This window comes from Harpia harpyja, chromosome 3 (assembly GCF_026419915.1).
Source record: "Harpia harpyja isolate bHarHar1 chromosome 3, bHarHar1 primary haplotype, whole genome shotgun sequence".
Lineage (NCBI taxonomy): Eukaryota > Metazoa > Chordata > Aves > Accipitriformes > Accipitridae > Harpia > Harpia harpyja.
In genome coordinates this window covers 75543422-75565357 of record NC_068942.1, presented here as the reverse complement: position 1 = coordinate 75565357, position 21936 = coordinate 75543422, and the positions used below count along the sequence as shown (strand labels likewise).

Genomic DNA, 21936 nt, shown 5'->3' with positions numbered 1-21936 from the left:
GACAGCAAATAAAATAAACTCCTCCAACTTCTAACCAGTTACAGGCCACAGATAGCTCTTTTTATTTTGTGGAGAAAGGCCACTCTGGGTTTTCCGACATATTCAGCAGTCATAATCAAGGTCAGTTCTTTCCAAAAAACCACAATACCCTCTAGGCACCTGACCAAGTTATTCAGATTTTTAGAAGGATTTGGCTTATTTGAATGTTGAATGCTTTTGCAGACCTGGCTAAAAGTGTTACATTTGGCACTGGACGGAGGCCAAAGAGACAAAGGTAAGAAAACAGCTGATTGGCAAATCACACAGCATTTTCCTGTAATAATCAGGTAATTTTGTAAGTAACTCAAAGGTGATGTATGGAACTGAGCAGTTATTAACCCTGCATGCATTAGGGTAATCTTTAATACATCACTGAAAATCTTGGCACTAAGAATTGAATTTCAGCAGCAATGGTGTGCTCTGTTTTAATTGCACTAAAATCCAAGGTCACTTGTATTTAAATGCTCAGAAATCGAGATCTGAAATTCAAGTCTAATAAGTTGAGTTTGGTTTGTTATTAATAATACATGAGCTGAACCAGTGATCAAAATGGTTAGATTTAGTGGTATAGCAACAAAATTAACTGGTTTTTAACTGAGTAACAAGTGTTAGAGACATGAAAAAATCCGTAGAAATCGGCTCTAGATTACATTAAATTCAGCATTGTCAACACAGATAGAATCTGGCTAAGGGTCTGAAAAATGGGGGAAGATGAGAGGCATCACCATGTGTTTTAAGGAATCAAGTGGTTCACCAGCACAAGGCCTGCTGGTTTGTCTAATGCACCGAAAAGTGTGGCACGCTAGTAACATTCACTGATGACCTGAAGTAGCAGATTCCAGGTTGCCTAAGGGTTGTACAGTAAAGGTTTTAGTGTTTTCGGTTTTGCTATAATATCCATCCCAAGCACAGTCATTACATGACCTTCTAATGGTGCAAAGGATGGCAGACTACGGGGAATTCTATCATTAAAAATCAACTTTTTAGATGACAGAAAGAAAAATAAACATCAGAAAGAATATGGCATACATCAAAGAATCTCTCAAGTCACAACATTTTTTGGACTGACAACTTCTGGCACAAAGGTCACCCTTGGAAGAATGAAGACGATCAATGGATTTTTTTTATTTTGTGCTTTTTCTGGAGGTGCCTGTATTTTCTAACATGCAGCATTGTGTAAAGACATTCAAGGGTGAAAGCATTAAGAAAACAGATCTGTAGAAGACCTTCCCCTAGACGTGGTCTCTCAAACTGACAGCCCCTCTGTCAGTTCCATCCCCTTGGTGGCAGTGCTCAGGAAAATGCCCGACCCATCCACTCAGGTACTTATTCCCCCAAGAAATAAGCTCATGAGCTGCTCCATAGCCCTGGCATTTCCTCAAGCATGACAGGTTCATAGTTTAATCTGTACCAATCCCAAGATGAACACATCCAAGAAGCAGAGATAATTGTGGATAATCTTTCCTGGCTCTGCACAGTGCATACAGGAGGTAAATAATCCATACCATCCACAAAGGTGAAACAGAAAGCCCCACTGGTGCACAGGCCCCGCACTCGGACCCGTGTGAAGGACAGTGAGACCCTGACCGTCTCTCCTGCATCCCGCTCTCCAAAGAACCGTGGATTGCAACTGTTACCTGGTCCTAGCTCAGCTCTGTGAGGTGAGGGAAGACTTCTTGTTCACCTCGTCCCGATCTGCAAGGAACGACCAACAACCCCGCCTCTACAACGAAACAAAAATACTTGTCCAAACGATTTTTACCTTCCCTCTTCAGCAGGGAATTGTATGTAGCTGTCACACCTAATTTTGTAGAAGTTCTCTTTGGCCACGAAGCTTGGAAGCCTTCTACCCCGGTCATCCACGAGGAAATCCAGCCAGCACTTACAGACACCTCTATGGGATGGGGCACCGTAGGAATGGCAGCCTGATTCCCCTATTCGTCTCAGGGTATCACTAATTATTACTACAGCTCTTGAAGATCTTATTAACAGCAAACATGACTAAACTGCACTGTCCTTCTGTAGATTAATGTTTACTAAAGTTACAACCTGTGTCTATTTACCATAAACCCACCTCTCCTGTATGAAAGCTTAGTGGGCCAGCAGTGAATAGTTTTAATACTGTTATTTTCCCATGATTTCCATTTCAGTCATTGCAATGTGGAATTGGCTCTCATTATTCGAATCGCCATTGGTGCTTAGGTTGAGACTAAATAGACGCCTTTTTTCTCTTTCAACCTATGGCTTTTCTGAAGGAATCGACTGTTAAAACATGATAGACATTTATTTAATTGCTTTCTGAGCAAATCCTAAGCCATACAACAGCATGGAGGTCAAGAAGAGAAAATCTTTGGGTTTTACTGACATTTCAGAACGTTATCATTAGATGAGACTTTGAGACATCTGCATGTTAGTTAATGGTTGTTCTGCTTTCATGTATAATGACCTATTTCGTATAGAAGAGCTAGTATCTATAAATTTTTCATTTGCTGCCTAGAGATTTCAATAAAAACTAAGAGATTTGAATTCAGTGTGTGTTTCATATATCAAATTATTACTGTAAAGATTTTTTTCAGCTGCTTAAAAATGGTTATATACAGAGAATGTACTGCCTCTTTTTTACCTCTCTCAAAAAAACAGGTTCTGCTGGATGAGACATGCTGTTTAGTATATAAAGGCTTCTTAGGTTTGTCATGTTTTTAGCTCTGCTCATTATTAGATGAATAACCCCGAAACCTGTAGCATTAAACATAAAAAAAAAATTCCACCTTGTTTGAGCCACTGTTAGACCAGGAGGTAACAGTCCATGTGCATGTATTACATATATCATCCCAGCTGTCAGAGGAGGGCTCTCATGTTTAAGTGATTTAAGATTATGGATCAGAGGCCACTTGCTTCCCCTTAAGTAATAATAATAAATATGCTAATGCTTTTAGTGTCATTTTTAATTCCTTATTTGTGAACACTCAGAGACAGGCTGAAGTGCTGTGGTTTGAAGACAGGATTTGAAGATGAGCTATTCCCAAGGAGAACAGGGAAGCCAAAATTGTATGCTTAAGGCACTGTCCCTTCAGTGTGGGAGAACAAGTCCTCTTCCACATACAAGGACAACAGACTGGGCCTTTAAGACAAAGTTTTGTTTGGGACAGCTTGCTCTCACAAGCAGCAAGGACAGGATCTTCATTTAACTTCCTCCATGATAACTTCCACTTTGTCTTCAGTTCCCATCTAAGGACTCATTCTTACCAGTTTTAGGCAAGATCTTCTTTTGGACTACACACTGAATGTGTCATTCAAGGATAGGTATTTGACATCTGACGCAACAAAACTACACATTAAGTGGTAGCAATTCCAATCAAGTTATTAACTTACATTTTAATTTCAAGCATATTAATTTAAAATCTTTAGTTATCAAAGAAACACATGCACATGTGTTTATTTGTACTCCATCAAATTGCTAGGGTTGTTCATCACCATAGGAACCTACTGTAACACTCATATAAGAAATTTCATTCTTTGTTAGTACATTAACCTTCTTGCTCTTTGAATTTGGATTTCAAAACAAAGCCATTTCAACATGCTGAGTGACTGAATGAAATGTATTATAAATTTGTGGCAAATGATGTTGCAAAACACATTCCAGGGTGACAATGCAGATGTATTTGGAACAGTTTAGGATGTAATACTGTATGTTAGTTTGAAAAACATCCTTCGATGATGGAAACTGTCTGAGCTGTCTGATGGAAACTGAAAAGTTGAGAAATTCCTCACTAATTATCATGTGTCATGAGCACACGTGTTTTGCAAGATAATAAGAAGCTTACTGAAAAGTTCATAAAAATTAAGGAGAATGGGAAATCATGTGATGCAAAGATATCCAGACAACAGACTGGTCAGAATCTCATTATTGGAGCTTTGAAAACTAGACTGGAAGAAACCCCTAAGGTCACATCCAGGCTGTCAGACAAAGCAGTGCAGAGAGGCAATTCAAGACCTGGGGCAGTAATCCCCTATTCCAACCTACGCTGGAGCACTACCTGGATTTAGCAGCTCAGCTGCAGGTGCAGTGTAGTCCCGTTAGCCCCACTGTGTCTACGGTAGTAAATCTGACTTGACTCTGTGTACCCTGGAGGTCCCTACAGTGCGCTCCCATCCACTTGCTGCTCTAGGTTTAGTACAGATGGATTCAATTTAAATGCAGAGGGTCTTGAAGGGGTAATGAAGGAACTAATGCAAGAGAAACGATCCACCCTACATGACTAGTCTCTGGGACTGTACCACTGTTTCTATAATTTTTCAGCTGGGATTTACAACTTTTTCTCATTTGTTTTGGTGAAGCACATCATAACACCTTCCTAAGTGAAGATAAAGGTAGGAAGGGTGCCTGGCTACGACACAGCTTTCCACCCTTTTGCTAAAACAAATCCTGACTTTGGCTAAGGTCCTGCAGCTGAAAGCAAACTGCCTGATCCTTACACTCATACAGACCCAGGGATGCTCAGTGCGGGCACTACAGGCCGCTGGTGCTGTTGCTTTTGCAGACTTGCAGGCTGTAAGGGATACAAAACACCAAAATATTCAAACCGGTGCTCAAGTTCTTACGTTTATCTTGTCTCTGTTCTTCTGTAACATGGGCTTTTCTGGGAAGTTCGATTAGATGCAACTACTGAAGTCCAGATGCAGAGGTTCCTGAAATCCTTCCACTGTTTTAAATACGTTTTGGATCCAGGCCTAAGTTTAGGCAAGTCTTTACCAAGGGAAAATTGTTAAAAACCTAAGTCACAGATTTTACAGCCATATTAATTATCTAGCTAAGCAGCCACTACTATCTTACAGACCAGAGAACACTGCTTACCATGAGTCGAAGATTATGACTCTAACTGCATTTTTATAATCTATAAAACCGGACATGCGGAAACTATGGAAGGAAATTTCAGTAATTAAAGCAGAGGTTCTCCTAATTAACTGCAAAGCATCATTAAAATCTAATGAAACTGTAGTGGAATAATACAGGATTCTGGCTTAACTGCAAGGAGATAAATGCAAATGAAAGTTGAATTTTCACATGGTTTTGAGTTTACACAATAGGACTGAATGCATTTACAGTAGTTTACAATATAAAAGCTCACTTTTAACACTGTATGAATCAGCATTGGGAAGTTAGGGTATTAGTGTATAAGAAGTTAACATATTAAAGAATGTGGCATATTGAAGCACGAGAATCAAAGAAATCAAAATCTTTGTTACTTAAAATAGTTGTATTTATGATGGTAAACCAAATTTCACAGCAGATGATTAATAAGATAACTGCTGTTGCATTAGCATGATGTAAGACTAAATTTTTCAGGGTAGCAACTTCATCTTGGCATATCTGAACAAGCTGCATCATCATCCTATATTACGCAACAGATTCAACTGAAGCAAGAACTTCAAAGATCTGCAAGCACTAGACATTTTAAGATATGAATCTGCCATGATGCTTCTTTACCCTCCCTCGGACACTTGCCTTTTAAGTTCTTGGGAGGGAAATCTTCATGGAAACCGGAGCTTGAATGCCTAATTTCAGCTGATGTGTATCAGGTCCACAGAAGCCACAGGAGCATCGCCGATCTCCATTGACCAAAAATCTAGACCTAAAACTGTTGTATCTTGCCTACATTCACGGTATTGCAGGTGGAAACCCTCCCATCTAACTTCATCTCTCTAAAATATCCAAGGCTAGACAGGCTCGCTGCACATACCATGGAGAAAGAGAGGCCCTGAGCACAATTCACTTGGTCTGTCCTGGCACACGATGAATCACTCTCCAAAGACGACCTTCTGCTTTAATCAGCTTTGAAGAAACCTAAATGACCAGTCCTTTCTGAGGGCTAAAGTCCTGTAGGACTTCTACCCCCCATGGCTGCCAGCAGTGCCGCATTTTCTGTATCTCCCTACCAAAGGCCTTAAGTTCTAGCCGAGAGATTTTAGCTCAAGGAGATCAATCTCTACTGCCATTAAATCCTATACTAATTATGCTGATGGATATGTTGATGTCCTGGGCATCAGCAAAAGGTCCAAGCCAATCAAACTCATTTCACTGCAACTCACAGATGCCAATACTTTTCAGAATAATACTGATGTAGGTTAGACACCAAATTATGTTCTCGGACTAATTTGAAGACCAATTTCCCGTTGATTTCAATAGTGAAGTACATTAAAATTATTTAGAATTTAGGCAAAGTAAGACTGGAAAGCAGAAAACATTTACCATAATAAAAAAAAAGGCATACTTCCAAAGCAGCAAAACAGTTCTTTTTTAAAACATCAGTTTTTGATCCAAACACAAACATAATAATAGAGTAGCATGCAGTTAAGAATTTGTTAGTAAGTTATATGCCGTTATACAGTCCTGTTTCTAAGAAAGTACACAACGGACACAAGCTCTTGCTATCTAAATTGTTACCTCATGTACTCATACCTTCTCTGTGTCAATTCCTTTAGACATGGACCAGGTTGAGACAATATAATCCATGACTCTTTCACTAAGGCCTTTTGGGACTTGATATAATTTTAGGAAATCCCTCACATTGTTCAGCATCTCATGGTATCGGTTGGTGTTGGCATACATTTGCTGGAAAATGGTGGTGACGTTTCCAAAAATAGTTGCATAAAGAAGAGCTGGAAAAAACCAAAGGTAATTAAAAATAAATATGTATGCTCCAGTAAATGCTACTCATAATCCAAGGATAACATCAAAGAATTTTATGTATGGTTACAAATTACTGCAACTACATAGGTGTAGACTGAAAATTTCTATTTATGCACACACTCTCGCACGCATACATGTACAGAGTTATTTATTGAATTTACCCATACAGCTCATATAGCCGCTCAGTGTGCATTAATTTACAAAATCAGTCATACAGATAACGTCCACACATGACGTTATTTAAAAACAGCCGGTGCATTTTAACTCTATACCTTATACTAATCCAAACTAATTTTCAAATGTAGCTTCAGCCTGCCAGTAAACCTTGAAGGCACTATGGAAAGAATCTTGTGGATCTCCCGTAAGATCAGCTCAGCTAGCACATGCTATGAGTAGAGAATGGCCTCAGTCCCAAAGATGAAATAAAATGGAGAAGAAAGGAACCTGGGAAGACTGGCAAGGAGATATCTATACAAATGGGGTCCTGTGTCAACGGCCAAGATGTGCACAAGAAAGATTCAGAGTGGCAATTCACAGACCAATTTCACAGCCAGCCCCAGCAGACAACTTGGGTATGTCATGTCAACTCTAGATGCCAGTCACTAATGATTCCAAAGAGAGAAAAATTAGATGAGCGAACAACAGAAAGTGCCATTGCTGAGGGCATATGACTAGGGCAGGAGGAGGACATGGTAGAGTAGGAAGCACTACCTCAAACCCACTCCTGCAGTTACCTTCTTTTCTGGTTTGCTTCTCCCCTTTCCAAACATGCCACCGTTACTGTCAAGCTCAGCCAGCTGAGTTGTGCAACACCAAAGAACGACATGCCATATTCAAGAAAATCACGTTTTAAGTAAGCCTTTCCAACTGAAAAGGCGTCAACCTCTGTATACTATTACAAGTGTGATGCAGTGAACACTATTTGATGGAGAACAGTTAAATTCTGAAGCCTAAATTCTGCAAAGCGTTTAAGAAAAAACTTAAATGCACACCTTTACTAGTGCTGCCTTGAATAGTGGTGGATTGAAAGATGTTCTTGAAGTCAAGCAAGTTTAACGTGCCTTATTGAGTCACAATGTAATTACCCTTGCAAGCAAGCCCAAAATGACATTCTTCCATTAGGCATCACAGATTTTGCAGAAAACAGAATTATTCTGATATCTCATAACACCAATGTGCGGCATTACTTCTGCTCTTGACATTATCAAATACACAGAAATGTGCCTGTCATTTTTAATAATCTTTGCTTGGAGGTACTTTATAGCAGAATGCAGCTATGCATTTCCATATTGCTTTTTTGAAAAACAACTGCAGCCTACAAATGGCAAGAAATAACCTACTGTGAAAGGAAAAAATGTCTTCCATCTCTCAGTGCATAATGTCTTCCCTCTACGCAACACATTTCTACCTCATTCCAGAAAACTCACTTTGTTTCATACTAATTGACTATTGTTCATCACCCCTATTTGAGAGGTGGCATTTTTAAGGAAACATGGTGCTTTCCTAAAACCTGTCTAATAGAAAAATTGTACTTCCATTTCTCACAGTGCTTTTTACTATGTCCATGTAAAAATTAGATGCTGAAGTTCATCAGAAATATGATGTTCATTGTTTTATCAAAGCCTTGGGTTTTTTCATCTCAACACACAAGATCATATCAAACAAGGTCACACAATGAACATGAGGTTTCAGTTTTAGAAAACACAGCAGATTAATACTCTATGTGATGTCCAGAAATAAATCTCTTTGCAAGGGTAGGTTTTTTCCCTTGCTTTACTGATTGTTGCATCATACCTGCTAGCTACTGAAAGGTTTTCTCTACCTCTGTATCCATTCAGATATATATCAACACTCACTCAGAGTATAAGACTATGTCGATTGTAAAAAAGTCTAGTTGGATGAATGCCACCTGACTTTTTTCTTTCTTCTTTTTTTCAGCTTTCTCCACTCTTTTGGACTTTTGTAGGACAAACTTGATGAAGTGTCACTTCTTCTAAGTGCAACATCCCTCATCCTTCTGAAGAACAGTTGCTGATTTATCATGAACTCAGCTCATCAGATATGTGAGTGCACAATATCTCGTCTTGCCCTCTGGTGTTAGATGCATCTGCAAATTACTGTGACTATAAATGTAAAGAGAAGCCATAACTGTCCCCAAAATGCTGCCTCTCTGCATGAATAAAATTTATGCAAGCCTGTAACTCCAGCTAGACTGCATATGCAATTACAATGCATACAACCCAACTGGCCATGCAAACCTACACAGAAGACAGGCTGATTGAAAATGTGACACAGTGCCCTGTAAGGTTGGGGAAAAAGACATTCAACTCTTGACACCTGCCAGGTTGGAAACAGCTGAGAATGCCATGGTGAAAACAGCTTGTCTGAAGCAACTGGCACATATTACCTTCTCTGCAAAAAAATGACTTTGGCAGAGACAATTTGTAGAAAATATACAGCCAGAAGAGAAATTCTAGTTCTGTGTCTCCTAATATAGGAGTACTTAAACTAATATAATTGTAAAAGAGTATGTTCAAGAAATTAAGGATAGAATAAATCCTTGGATCAAGCCTGCAAAATCGCTGGAAGCATTCATTACCCAGCAGTACCTCACTAAGCCGGAATTCATGAACCTACACACTGTAGAGTCCGCACAGACAAAACCAGCATTATCCCTCTGTTGGAAATCAAAGCCTTCCTTTGCCTCCTATTGGAAATGGTAAAGACACATGGTTGAGTTCATCTAAATATTCCACTTCTCTTACAGGTTACTGCATGGGGGGCCTTTGGCAAACATTTAAAGGGAACCCACTTAGATCTTCACAGCTTTGAAGCTATGCCTCAAAGACTCTCCTTACTCGTGGTGCTTCTCTATGCCAACGCTGGTAGCTGCTGGGACTGGTTTGCTGGTTTGCGGGGGGAAGCACATTTTTCATAATTTGGCACAGAAAATCCACCTCTCTCTGTAAATCAGCTCCCCACCCCTGTTCTCTATATGATACCTAGAAAAGGAGATCATTTAAAAAAAGCTAATATTTATTGTTTTGCAGGTCTTGGTATGCAACGAAACAAGGAAATAATAAATACATAAATAAAATAATTCGCATTGCTTTTGTTATACCTGTTGTGACACTCCTCTACAGGGAAAGCGTCCTCTGCTTTGGAGGGTCTATTGGGAAGAGGTTAGTCTGCCTTAAAAATAGAAGTTACCTGCCTTTGCTCTTCCCCACCCAACTTTAGGCTGGAGTAATTGCATTAGCTGCAAATACAACAGAGAGGGGACAGAACAGAGAGGTGAGCTGGATCAGCTCCTCAGTTGGCAGAGATGTCTGAGCTTGGGGAGCCGACCACCTCCAGAGCACGTTGTATCCCCTATGCACAGATGCACACGTGCAGGCACGTGCACACACTGGCAAGCATCTAACGCTGCTCTTGCATTTATCAGCCTTTGAAGGTTTAAGGCTCTCCATCAATAACCCTTAGGGCCTGTAATTAGCAAACGAAGATTTCTCAGAGCATCCCTATTTAATGAGCAAACGTTGAAGTGCCAAGAGTGAACCTTACCCCTCACCTTTTTAAAAACATAGGCAGAGGAGCGCTACCAAGGGCATTTCACTTTTGCTGTGTTTTAATTATTTTTGGCAGGCAGAACTGGCAGTAAAGATCACTTGCAAAAGGTTCTGAAGGAAATAAAAGACTGTGCCTCTCTTGACAGTATGAAGATTTAAACAAGCTCTAAAGAAATCTCCACAGTGTATGTATACATATACTTCAATAGTTTTAATTTAGTCTCTCTGTTTACAAGAAACGGGAGAGATGATACTACAGAGGTTGAAGGTGAAATTACTTTACCCAATTTCTTGAATAACTAGTTAGGTCAAACTGCATTTATTCACCTTCTCTTTAATGACTTTTATTCCTCCAGACATTTCCTGTTATATTCCTACAGTCACGCAACGCTCATTTACTTAATTGTCCTATGTGTGTAAATCTGGAACAGTCTTTACTAGATTTCATAGAGATCAATTTTATATAATGATGCAGAAATATTTTTTCTCAGTCCTAAAGGTGAGGTAGGTGGTTCAACTGTTATTTTAATTTCTATTTTTACTCTTCAGTGTTGAAAAATATTCCCTAAATTATATACAAGGATCTAAGTGCTATATATTTTTATATATAAAATGTGTGTTACTGTATTTGTACATATATAAACCATTTTTGAATGATTTAGCAACAGTGTTACATAAATCTTTTTGCCTGTTTAAAAGCAAGGAACTTTCTAAAGAAAAATGATTCAGAGTTACGTAAATTATCCCAAAGCGTTTCAGATCTCTTACTATCCTGACCGTACGCTAAGTATATCCAGAAAGGAACATCTGCCTTTAGGAACTGAAGGCTTGATTGAGAGATCTGATTTTCCCTATGGTCTGCTCTATGCTAGAGTATTATTAGTCTAAGCATATACAATATGCCTCTAAACTGTAATTGTAAAAAGAAGATAAGCAAGGTGAGTGTTGGTATCTGCTCCCAAGTAAGAAGCAATAGGATGAGAGGAAATGGCCTCATGTTGTGCCAGGGGAGGTTTAGATTGAATATTAGGAAAAATTTCTTCACCGAAAGGGTTGTCAAGCCTTGGAACAGGCTGCCCAGGGAAGTGGTCGAGTCACCATCCCTGGAGGTATTTAAAAGATGTGCAGATGTGGTGCTTAGGGACATGGGTTGGTGGTGGACTTGGCAGTGTTAGGTTTACGGTTGGACTTGATGTTAAAGGTCTTTTCCAACCTAAATGATTCTATGATTCTATGAGGCCTTGATCCTGGAAAAATATAGGTATTCATTTTTGCATGCTTAGGCTAGCTGCAACTTCTTCAATGAATTTTTGGAATTAGGTATTCCTGCAAGATTATTAGATTAATATTATTAAAGCTGTATCATTCAGGAGAGATTCGATACAAATTCCAATATATAGATACTAGATATAATTAGATAATAAGCCCAGTACCCAAATATCTGATTTACTATTTTAAAAGCTGAGCAGTTTTCTGTTATTTCTTTCCACCTCACCTTAATACATCACATTGCAAAACTTTTGCAGGCCCTATTCGGTGCAACGCCTGGCAGCACAGTGCAGTGTCCACCTCCTAAGTTCAACAGCCTCACCAAGATGCAGCAGCAGCAATAGGATGCTGCTGTCACAATAAACAGCTTTCTTCAAATCCATCAACACCATTCAACAAAGCCTATTACTTGGAAGAAAATAATCCTTCTAAGCCCCTCCCTTATCACTGTTTTATAGCACTTTTTTGATGCCTCCCACCTCTACCCTGCAGTGACACTCCTGCCTGCCAGCTCTGCTAGTGAAAGCACCAACACAACCCTGTGGTTTTACAGGTCTTCAAAAGGCCAATTTTGATTTTGAATCCTTGGCCCAAATAAATATTGTGCTGTTAAAATACACCCCCCCATTCCAGCAACGCTGACACCAGTTTTACATCAGTGTTCAATCAGTGTCCTAAATACAATTACTCCCCATTTACAGGGAGGCGATACCAACACCAGAGCATACAAGCTTTCAAATTTTACTTCCAAAAGTACCCAAAGTAAAGAAAAAAAATCTTTCCTCCAATTACCCCTGCAGTCATACCACTGTACTATCCCACATAATCCAATATATTTATCCTCCCATAAGCCCCAACAATGCAGTGTTAGACCCCCTTTGCAGAGGAGCAGCTAATGGGCAAAGCTCTGGATTCAGCAGTGAACTTCAGCTCTGAACTTCTCGCCAAAATCATCTGACTGCTGAAATTAGGGGGGAGTTGGATGCAATTGTGTCTAGGTGAATGCATACCATGGCCAGTCTGTTCCATCATCACCATATCCTATACGCTTTACATACAGTGCCTGCATCCAGAGGTATGTCCCATTTTGCCAACACAGGGAGGTGGTGGCCATCCACACATTCCTATATCCCATGCTGCAGTCACATCAGATGCACGGCTCCACCATGGGTCCAGCTGACATTCACCCCTGTTTTCCTGACCCAACACCTTCTTGATAATATAGTAATGCAAACTCTAAATTAAGAGGATCATGATATGTTGCAGTTTAACCCCAGCCAGCAACTAAGCACCATGCAGCTGCTCGCTCACTCCTCTCCCTACCCCATGGGATGGGGAGGAGAATCAGGAAAAAAGTAAAACTTGTGGGTTGAGATAAGAACAGTTTAATAATTGAAATAAAATAAAATACTATAATAATAATAGTAGTACTAATGAAAAGGGAAATAACAAAAAGAGAGAGAAATAAAACCCAGGAAAGACAAGGGATGCACAATGCAATTGCTCGCTGCCCGCTGACTGATGCCCAGCTAGTCCCCGAGCAGCGATCGGCCCCTCTCGGCCAACTCCCCCCAGTTTATATACTGAGCATGACGTCCCTATGGTATGGAATATCCCTTTGACTAGTTCAGGTCAGCTGTCCTGGCTATGCTCCCTCCCAGCTTCTTGTGCACCTCCTCGCTGGCACAGCATGGGAAACTGAAAAGTCCTTGACTTAGGATAAGCGCAACAACTAAAACATCAGTGTGTTACCAACATTATTCTCATACTAAATCCAAAACATAGCGCTGTACCAGCTACTGGGAAGAAAATTAACTCTCTCCCAGCTGAAACCAGGACATGATAGTAAAGATAGGTCTGTAAAATCCCTGTTAACATTGACGAGATTTTTTTTTTTATGAGAACTAAATTATTATGTAATTAAGAGGATCATCAGTAGTAAACTATAGGAGCTCACACTTGCTGTTCTTCCCTTTACAGGGGACACTGCACAGAAGAGTGGAACAGCTGTTTTGGAGGTAGTTAGGCATTTTGCATACTTTATGCATAAATTCTTATAAAAATAAGGGCTTTCAACTGCACTCATACAGTCACTAATTTTTAAATGGTGAAACTGGGGGCTTTTTTTTTCATGAGAGCACTTAGCTAACAGAAAATATTTACTTTAAAGCTCCAATGCCTCTCCACCATGCAAATGTGATGAGCTGACTAGCTACATTTTTGCACACAGTTGCAATCCAAGACTGGCTGAATTGGTATTGCAAAACACAGTCTTAAATTAAGACTACCGTTGTCCGTAGCTATCAGTGTGTTTGGCTTCTAGCCCTGAGGGAGCGATGGACATGAGCTGAAGAAGTTGGACATGAGTTGAAGGTTACTCAGCAGCATAGACAACAAAATTACGCATTGCCCCCCCTGAGGATGAGTGGCCAAGGGCTGCCTGGGTCTGATGATGTAGATGTTAAGCAGCTTGAAATCACAGTTCACACAAAACATCTTCCCTGCTCCACATCCCCTATCACAGCCACCTCATGTTACTAGATTACTTTGTTCTTTCACTTGAGAAACAGTGCTAGCCATCAGAAATACAGCCCTGTAGATGTTCAGTGGTGTCCTCTCGGCATTTGGATGCAATTTACTGCATTTTCTTTCAACTGGAAAGCGTAACGTGTCTTGGATTGGCTAGGGTCTGCTTCTCCCTCATCATATTATTCAAGGGTGTTAAGCAACATGGGAAGGCACAGGCTGAAAAATGGCTGCAATTACACCACAACAGGCAGCAGGGCAAATAGCGTTACCCTGTGTTAGCATTACCCTGAGGCAAAACCTCACTTTGCCTGAAAAATGCGTATCTTGTAGTGAAGGGGCCTTAACTCTGGAAACTTTTTCCCTAAGAGCTCTGGAGTAAGAGGCTGAGAGTTAGGGCTTTTTCTACATATTTCATGCACAGTGGAAGTTGGGTCTAATGGGTCAACAGCTTTTGGTGGTGACAATCAGTGGAGGAATAATTTAAGTTTCCATTTATAAGAACGGCATGGCATAAACACAGAGAATAATTAACTAGTGAAATGAGCTAAACCATTTCTTATACTAATGCTTCAGCATTCCTGTTTCTTCAGAAATCCATCACCTCCTTACCAATGGGCACATCCAGCATTTTGCATGCTGCATAAAGTCCTGTGCAATGGTAAATGTTAATTACAAGGCAATCACTTCCCTGAAGGAATTACAGTGGATGCAGAAGGAAAGTGGAGAGGCAGAAGATGACCAGAATTCATGAGAATTATGTTCGACATGAATGCCAGCAGCCCCATGCCTCTAGCACTTTGCTCCATCCCTTATTTATCGTTTTCTCCATTTTGAATATTATCTTTAACATTGCCTCATTTCCATGCAAATCTCTCCAGTATTTCAAAGAAAGCTGAATTGTGTCTGTCAAATAATCATCCACCCATCACATAAATCTTTCTCTTTCCTTTCTCCACCAAAGAAATAAGGAAGCTGCTTTCCCAGAGTGCTGTCTTTACTGTTATTACTGCCCAACGCTGACACCTGTGGATCAAAACCATCCCATGTGCCTTCCTCACTGTGGCTCACCATGTCAAAACTGTCACCAGTAACAAGCACAGGACACAAAGGGTTGCCAGCACTATTGAGTGGAAGCACAGGAACCAAAGGGCTCATCTCCAGAAAAAAGTTCTCTGAGCAAAGTTGGCAGCTGCCAGTATTACCGTGTGAAACGACAGCTTGTTGCTAGATTTGAGCTGCAAGGTTTTTTTCTGTTGTTGATTTTTTTTTCTTTAATATTTTTGAGGGAATCTTTTAGTGGGACACCAGTTCTTGTCACATTAAGATGAACCCAGGATAGCAATGTTGCTGGAGGCTGGGTGCTAAAACATCACTTGCACACTGAGGAACACCACCTAAATTGCCCGTCTTGTTAAAATATAACAGGAAACTTGTAAACACAGCTTCAAAGTACTGGACTGTACTGGAAGATGTTTCTAGTTCTCTGCTCCTAGGTTCTTTTTTTCTGTGTATGCTAATGTAAAAGATTGTACTGTATAAATCTACATGTTGGTGTGTTTTAGGTACTCACAAATATACATATATATACATGTCCTTACACACAGATACACCTGTATGTAAGTGTAAAGGTCAACATACAATATGAATGGGCTCAGACTTTCTGCAGCTGCTAATTTTCCTTTCACTCTTCTAATTTGCTCATTCTTTTTACTTCTTTCAAATCTAATTTTGTTTATGTGTTTAATTAAATGTTCACTTTTATCTCAGCACAATTAATAAGAATGGATTTGGGACAATTAGACAAATGATTCCAGCTATAAAACACAAGCTACACATAGCCTTGAGAGGTGTCGCAGACACACCTGTTAGCATAATAGTGCCTGCTTATACAATATCTGCCTGAAAATATGAATGAGAGAGAGCACAGGTAAAGCAATGCCGCTTCTATTCAGTAGTTCCTTCTTTCTGTATTTTAATTCATCAGCCTGAACTCTGGGTGAGGATAGATTTTTTTTTTATGTAATTATAGGGTATTTTTAGGAACAAACTGAACAAACTAAAAAGTACTTAAGTGTTAATATTAAAAGCCTCAAATTTGGAGATTATGTTTGCATCCTATTATTTTCAGAATAATTCTGCTTTGTAAAATGAACACAAAACTGGCTTAATTGAACTGAACAATAATATTTCTTACTTATCGAAGTAATCTACAGAAGCACCTTCCCTCTAATTCTCAGTCCTGCAAATTCAGCATCTCTGGACAGAGCTGAACAAAATTTTGTATCCAAATTTTCTGTGATGCTGACAGTCTATCTCAAATTAAATTTGCCTTCCCTGAAGTGTTTGCACTAAAACCAAGGGAAAAAAGAATAAAGTTCCACAAAAAGTTGAAACAATTCACTTCCAGGTTTTATAAAGATAAAATATTTCATAGCAAAACATTTTTCCTCCAGTCTTTTATTTTAAACCTTTGAAACCTGAACAAGGGAAGAAAATCCTATTTTGATGCAAAATAATGTCTTAACAGCCTAAGAAAAATGGAACATTCATTATCTTCACACACACACCCAATTTATATTATAATGGAATATTTTCCACAAAACATGGACCTGTTGGAGCGGGTCCAGAGGAGGGCCACAAAGATCATGAGAGGGCTGGAGCATGTCCCCTATGAGGACAGGCTGAGAGAGTTGGGCTTAGTCGGCCTGGAGAAGAGAAGGCTCCAGGGAGACCTTACAGCAGCCTTCCAGTACCTAAAGGGGGCCTACAGGAAAGATGGGGAGGGACTTTGTACAAGGGCATGTAGTGATAGGACAAGGGGTAATGGCTTGAAACTGAAAGACGGTAGATTTAGACTAGATGTAAGGAAGAAGTTCTTCGCTGTGAGGGTGGTGAGGCACTGGAACAGAGGTTCTGCCCGGGCAGATTGTGGCTGCCCCATCCCTGGAAGTGTCCAAGGCCAGGTTGGATGGGGCTTTGAGCAACCCGGTCTAGCGGAAAGTGTCCCTGCCCATGGCAGGGGCATTGGAACTAGATGATCCTTAAGGTCCCTTCCAACCCAAACCATTCTGTGATTTTATGAAAACCAAAAAATGAGTTCCTAGCGCACTGCTAGCAATCAGGGCCAATGCAAACCCCTTTTTGCCCTATTTATTAGCACCAGGTTTCCATTTTATCAGAGCATTTGTGCACATGACTGGTGTGAAGCCTGCTCCCCACTCCCACTAAAGGCAACGCTTGAACAGACTGCTGCTCAGGGCTGGACCTCAGCACCTCTCATGTTTTGCTGGAATGATGCTGGTTCTGTCTGAAAAATTTCACACTAATACTTTCAGGCTTTCAAGGTGAATTAACTTTACTCTGCTTTGATTATCCACTTTGGGAACCTGTCCTTCATCGCAGTATTGATTTAGCTGTGGCAGATGCTGAGCTGTCACTGAGCCTGACAGCTTCTTCAGAGCTTCCTCGGTGGTTGTCTTGTAAAGCAGTCAATAGCCAAGTGAAACCAAACTGCAAAACTGAGCACATTTCCCACTTTTATATTCTATGAAATCATGTGTGCTACTCTGTACTGCATCCTTCTGGGAGGAGGGGGGAGGAAGAAAGTTGGCCTCTTAATTTAGCATTCAGCATTATCAATTAACCCTTTATGTATTCAAAGTACACCCACCTCCCCAGCCCTGACACATCGGTGGGACCATGTGTCCCATGACCTTTCAGTCACAGGTCTGTGGCTTTGCTGTCACTCACCACCGCTACGAAGCCACTTCTCACCAGTGGAGAGGGTCTTTGGGGAAGATATTAGTGTGAATGTGCTTAGAGAGAGGGTTTCATCTCCTACACAATGTCGATTTGAATCCCAGTATATTTGAGTAGTTTTTATGGCACTTGAGAGAACATCTATGGTTCTAGGAAGATGCTCTCTACTTTCACCTTTGCAAGTGCCACAAACTGTTCTGCTGAAGAACAATGGCACGGCAAAATGGCAGGCACCACCTTAAATATATTTTTGCATTTTCTCTCAGAGGATCACAAAGCCAGACAGTAATATATATGTAGAACTGGACATCAGCACTCCGAATGTTACAAACAGATCTGTTTTCAGATGAAACAAGAGCTTTCTAAACACTATATCAAGCACATTAGCTCCACCTCTTTCCACCAGTCCCACAGTTCTCAACCACTCCCTTCGCCATAGTACCAAGAATAAAAACATCACTGGAAATATTACTAGCCGTCTATGCTGTCCTGGTAGAAGGCATTTGAGAATATTCAACAGAACGACAAAAGATTGCATGCACTGGCAAACTAAAACAAATAAACAAAGTCTGGCATTTCATTTCAGCCTCTGTGCATGTGTTGCTGAACTCTCCGTGACTATGTGAGACTGGAAAAGTGTCTTTATTTCCTGGCAGCAGGTCCTGGAGCTCTCCTCCTCCCTGTCCAGCTCCTTCTGATCAGCACTTGTTTCTATCTGATTACCTCTCTGTTTTCTTGCTCACTATTCCAGGAAGGAGATGCTGGAATTAGATTTGCTGCATTTCCATTCCTACATTAACACTAATTTCTCTAAAGTCAATGAAATTACACTGACGTCTGGAGAGTATCTGAGGAGAATAATTGAGTGTATTTTATCACTTTCCTTTGACTTTTTTGTGGTTGTTTTGTAGCATTTTTAAATGTCCTGTTTCACTAAAATCCACTTATTCTGCTCTTGGATGCTGCAATGAAGTTACTCTCTTCGGGACGATGGGGGTCTTGCTGTAAAGCTCCAGACGCTGTCTGGAAGATGCCTGGGATACGTATGGCCCACAGAGATGTGTACAGTGACAGAAGTGACATGCAGCATCACACCAATTGGCCATCTAAGCCAAAATCCTGCCTCTGTCTGCAGCCCCTTCCAGATACTTATGGTAAGAGTACAAGAAAGAAGGTGCACAGGGCATCTCTGCCCTGAGCTACTCCTTCCAAATTTCCACGAACCCAGAGCCCAGGGACTTTCTAAACTGCCAACTGCATCCAGACCATGGTATGTATTAGCCACCGACCAGACACCTCCACCAAGAATATCTAATTCCTTTCCACAAATCTATTTCTGCTTTTTCTAACCAAAACATTATGTGACAAGGTATTTTGTCATCCTATTCTGCAAGTCTGGCTGCCCCAGCCTTTACATTTGCTACTCCCAGCTCCCCTTCTGAGAAAGTGAGTAATTGCTCTTCTTCACCTCCTGTGCACCACTCCTGATTTTTGTAAGCCGTCCTCCACTGCGTTTTCTCAGTCGTGAAGAGCCCTCATCTATTTGATCTCTCCTTCTGAGAAAGTCATTCCATGCTTCATTCTTGTCACCTTTTAGACGCCCTTTTTAATCTTACAAAATCTTGTTGTAGAACAGTGCAGTGTGGTGCAACGATGTTCATTTCAATTACTTGTCTAGAAATCCTATTTGCCTGGTTTTTTGACCGGTACTGAATATTGCACTGGTATTTTCAAGGAGCTATCTGCAATAAGTGTCAGATGTCTTTCCTGAGTGGTAACTGCTAATTTAAAAACCATTATTGTATAGGTATAGCTAGCTATTTTTTGCCTAAGTGTATTCATTTGCATGCGCTGACACTGAATTTCATCTGTCCTTTTCACAATCACTTCTGTGGTGGGATTGCTATATCAAACCAGAAACCCTAATTTCAGTATTAAGCTGAAAAAAGACCTGCAGCACAAGGGAGAAAAGCTGCACTTACACGCAACTATGAGGTAAAGAGTAAAAAAAGTCTGGGCAAAATTAAATTGTTTCTTAAATTTTTTAGGTTTATGCTAGTATCATGGCTTGGGTCCCAATAATTGGGAAGATTTTATCATCTTTCTACTACAAGCAGGACTGACTATTTCCCAGAGCAGGGCGAATGCAAGCAAAGCTGTTCTTTCTTGGATTTTATCCAAGAGTGACTAAGCCAACCCTAAAAGTCCAGTGAAAATAAATGAGAGATTTGACAGAATAAAAACGTCAAGATGTGACCCAACACTTACAACAGTTATGGGATGTCTCTTGAACATTAACTCTTTAGCAGCAAGAGTAAGCATTAATTTCTAAAATACATGTTTAACCCTCCAGTTTGGCAGTCCCAGTGTCACACCATTGCATGTGCCATTAATGATGCTGAACAGCTATCATCTTTATTCAAGTAACAGTCAGAGCAGCTACGAATGCAATAGGTTAATTTAAGTGACCCTGACACCTTCAATGTTCTTGTTCATATGGTGATAGCTGAAAGAATTCCTGAAGGGTCTCTCCCCCGCTTATTTTGCCAATACATGAAACATCCCCAGCTGCTTGTCAGCTGTTATGAGGCACTAATAGATGGCATATATGCCATTAATTCCCTTTATTAGGGGCAATGACATCTGAAATTATACACAGAATAGGGATTGTACATGGAATGGGGAGTATTTTCAGGTTTTTTGGTCCCTCTGCATTAACGACCTAAACCAGCCAGCGCCACTAATACCTGCAGGTATCATTCACATTCAGTTGTTCCTACCACTGACTACTTCTGTGAGTAAGAAACTGTTGTAAGCCTTGCAAGATAAAGTCTTCAAACCCAACGAAAATTAAATTCAACAACCCATTTATTAGCACATCTTTTCAGGCCTTCCAGCCTGCTTGTTCCCAAGCCTCTGCAATATGGTACATTAATTTTATACTGAACTATTAATTGTAGTTGACTTTGCAAAGCTGTTTTCTTTACATTTTTTATTCAGTTCTGCAAACCCAATCCCAATGGAGTTCATTTTATTCCCCACAGTTTGTTTGATCAAATTGCAAATATTTCCTTTAATCTTTTTAGGCATTCGGATTTATTATCTATGGAGCAGAGCCTCTTCATCTCTTCTCCTGATGGTTTGGGAGAAACAATCTTTCACATATTTCTCATTTTATGCAAGTGTTTGTTCCTGCAAGTACATGTTAGTAAGCATAACATTAAAACACACTTACCTAACCTAAATAAAAACACTTTGAACCAAATTTGCAAGCTAACCTGCTTTGGTTCTTAATGATATTAATCTGAACTCATTTTTCCCAGAGGTTGTGATCCATAATTCATTGAGGTCAATGGAATGTAGCTGCTGATGTTAGTGAGTTTTAGGGTCAGCAGTAAACAGGTATGTTTATCTTTTCCTTTGAGAATCTGCATGGGAAATTTCCCAAAGGCAGGGCAAAAGGCCTTCGGGAAACTATTTCAATTTTCTTCATTTCTATTCATAGTAAGAATTAGTAATAATAATAATTAGTAATAACAACAACAACAATAATATCACAGCCACTCCATATTTGACATTTATACATACATTTTACAAAGAAAGATAAATTCAATTTTGTTCCATACCTGTCATTCACTTCAATTGTCCCTGTTCTAGTTTTCATTAGAACATTCAGAATGACATATTTTATTAAATTGAGACATTTACTGTTTTTAAAAATTATTATTCCCCATTTTATTATTTAGCTGCTTTTTTTCTAGTGAAATAGGGTAAAGTTTAGCAAAAAAATGAGAGAAAGTAACACCTGTGGATTTTCTTAATCTGAATTTGTAGTTGTAGAAGATCTTCTAAAGTTAAAGTAGAAACCCAATGTCTTATTTCTTTACTATGTTTTACTTTTTCGACCATCAAAGTGAAAAGTTTTAAAAAAAAAAAAAAATTTCCTCTCATTTTTTAAGACCTTTCCAGCAGAAAACAAAGGGAAGGATTTTTCTCCAGTTTCCTTCTAGTGTAAAAAAATCTGGAAAACATAGTAAGAGAATGAGCAAGAGAGAACTTTTCTGTTATCTTGAAAACAGT

The 21936-nt window shown here is 39.8% G+C and overlaps 1 protein-coding gene across 1 annotated transcript in view; it reads right to left on the bottom strand.

Annotated features, from left to right (window-relative positions):
* KCNH5 (potassium voltage-gated channel subfamily H member 5) overlaps positions 1-21936 on the bottom strand; it is a 167136-nt gene that overhangs the window by 52883 nt on the left and 92317 nt on the right. Inside the window, exon 8 of the mRNA XM_052783445.1 lies at positions 6500-6699. Coding sequence (XP_052639405.1) covers positions 6500-6699 — 200 coding nt within the window. The remainder of the gene's footprint in view (positions 1-6499; positions 6700-21936) is intronic.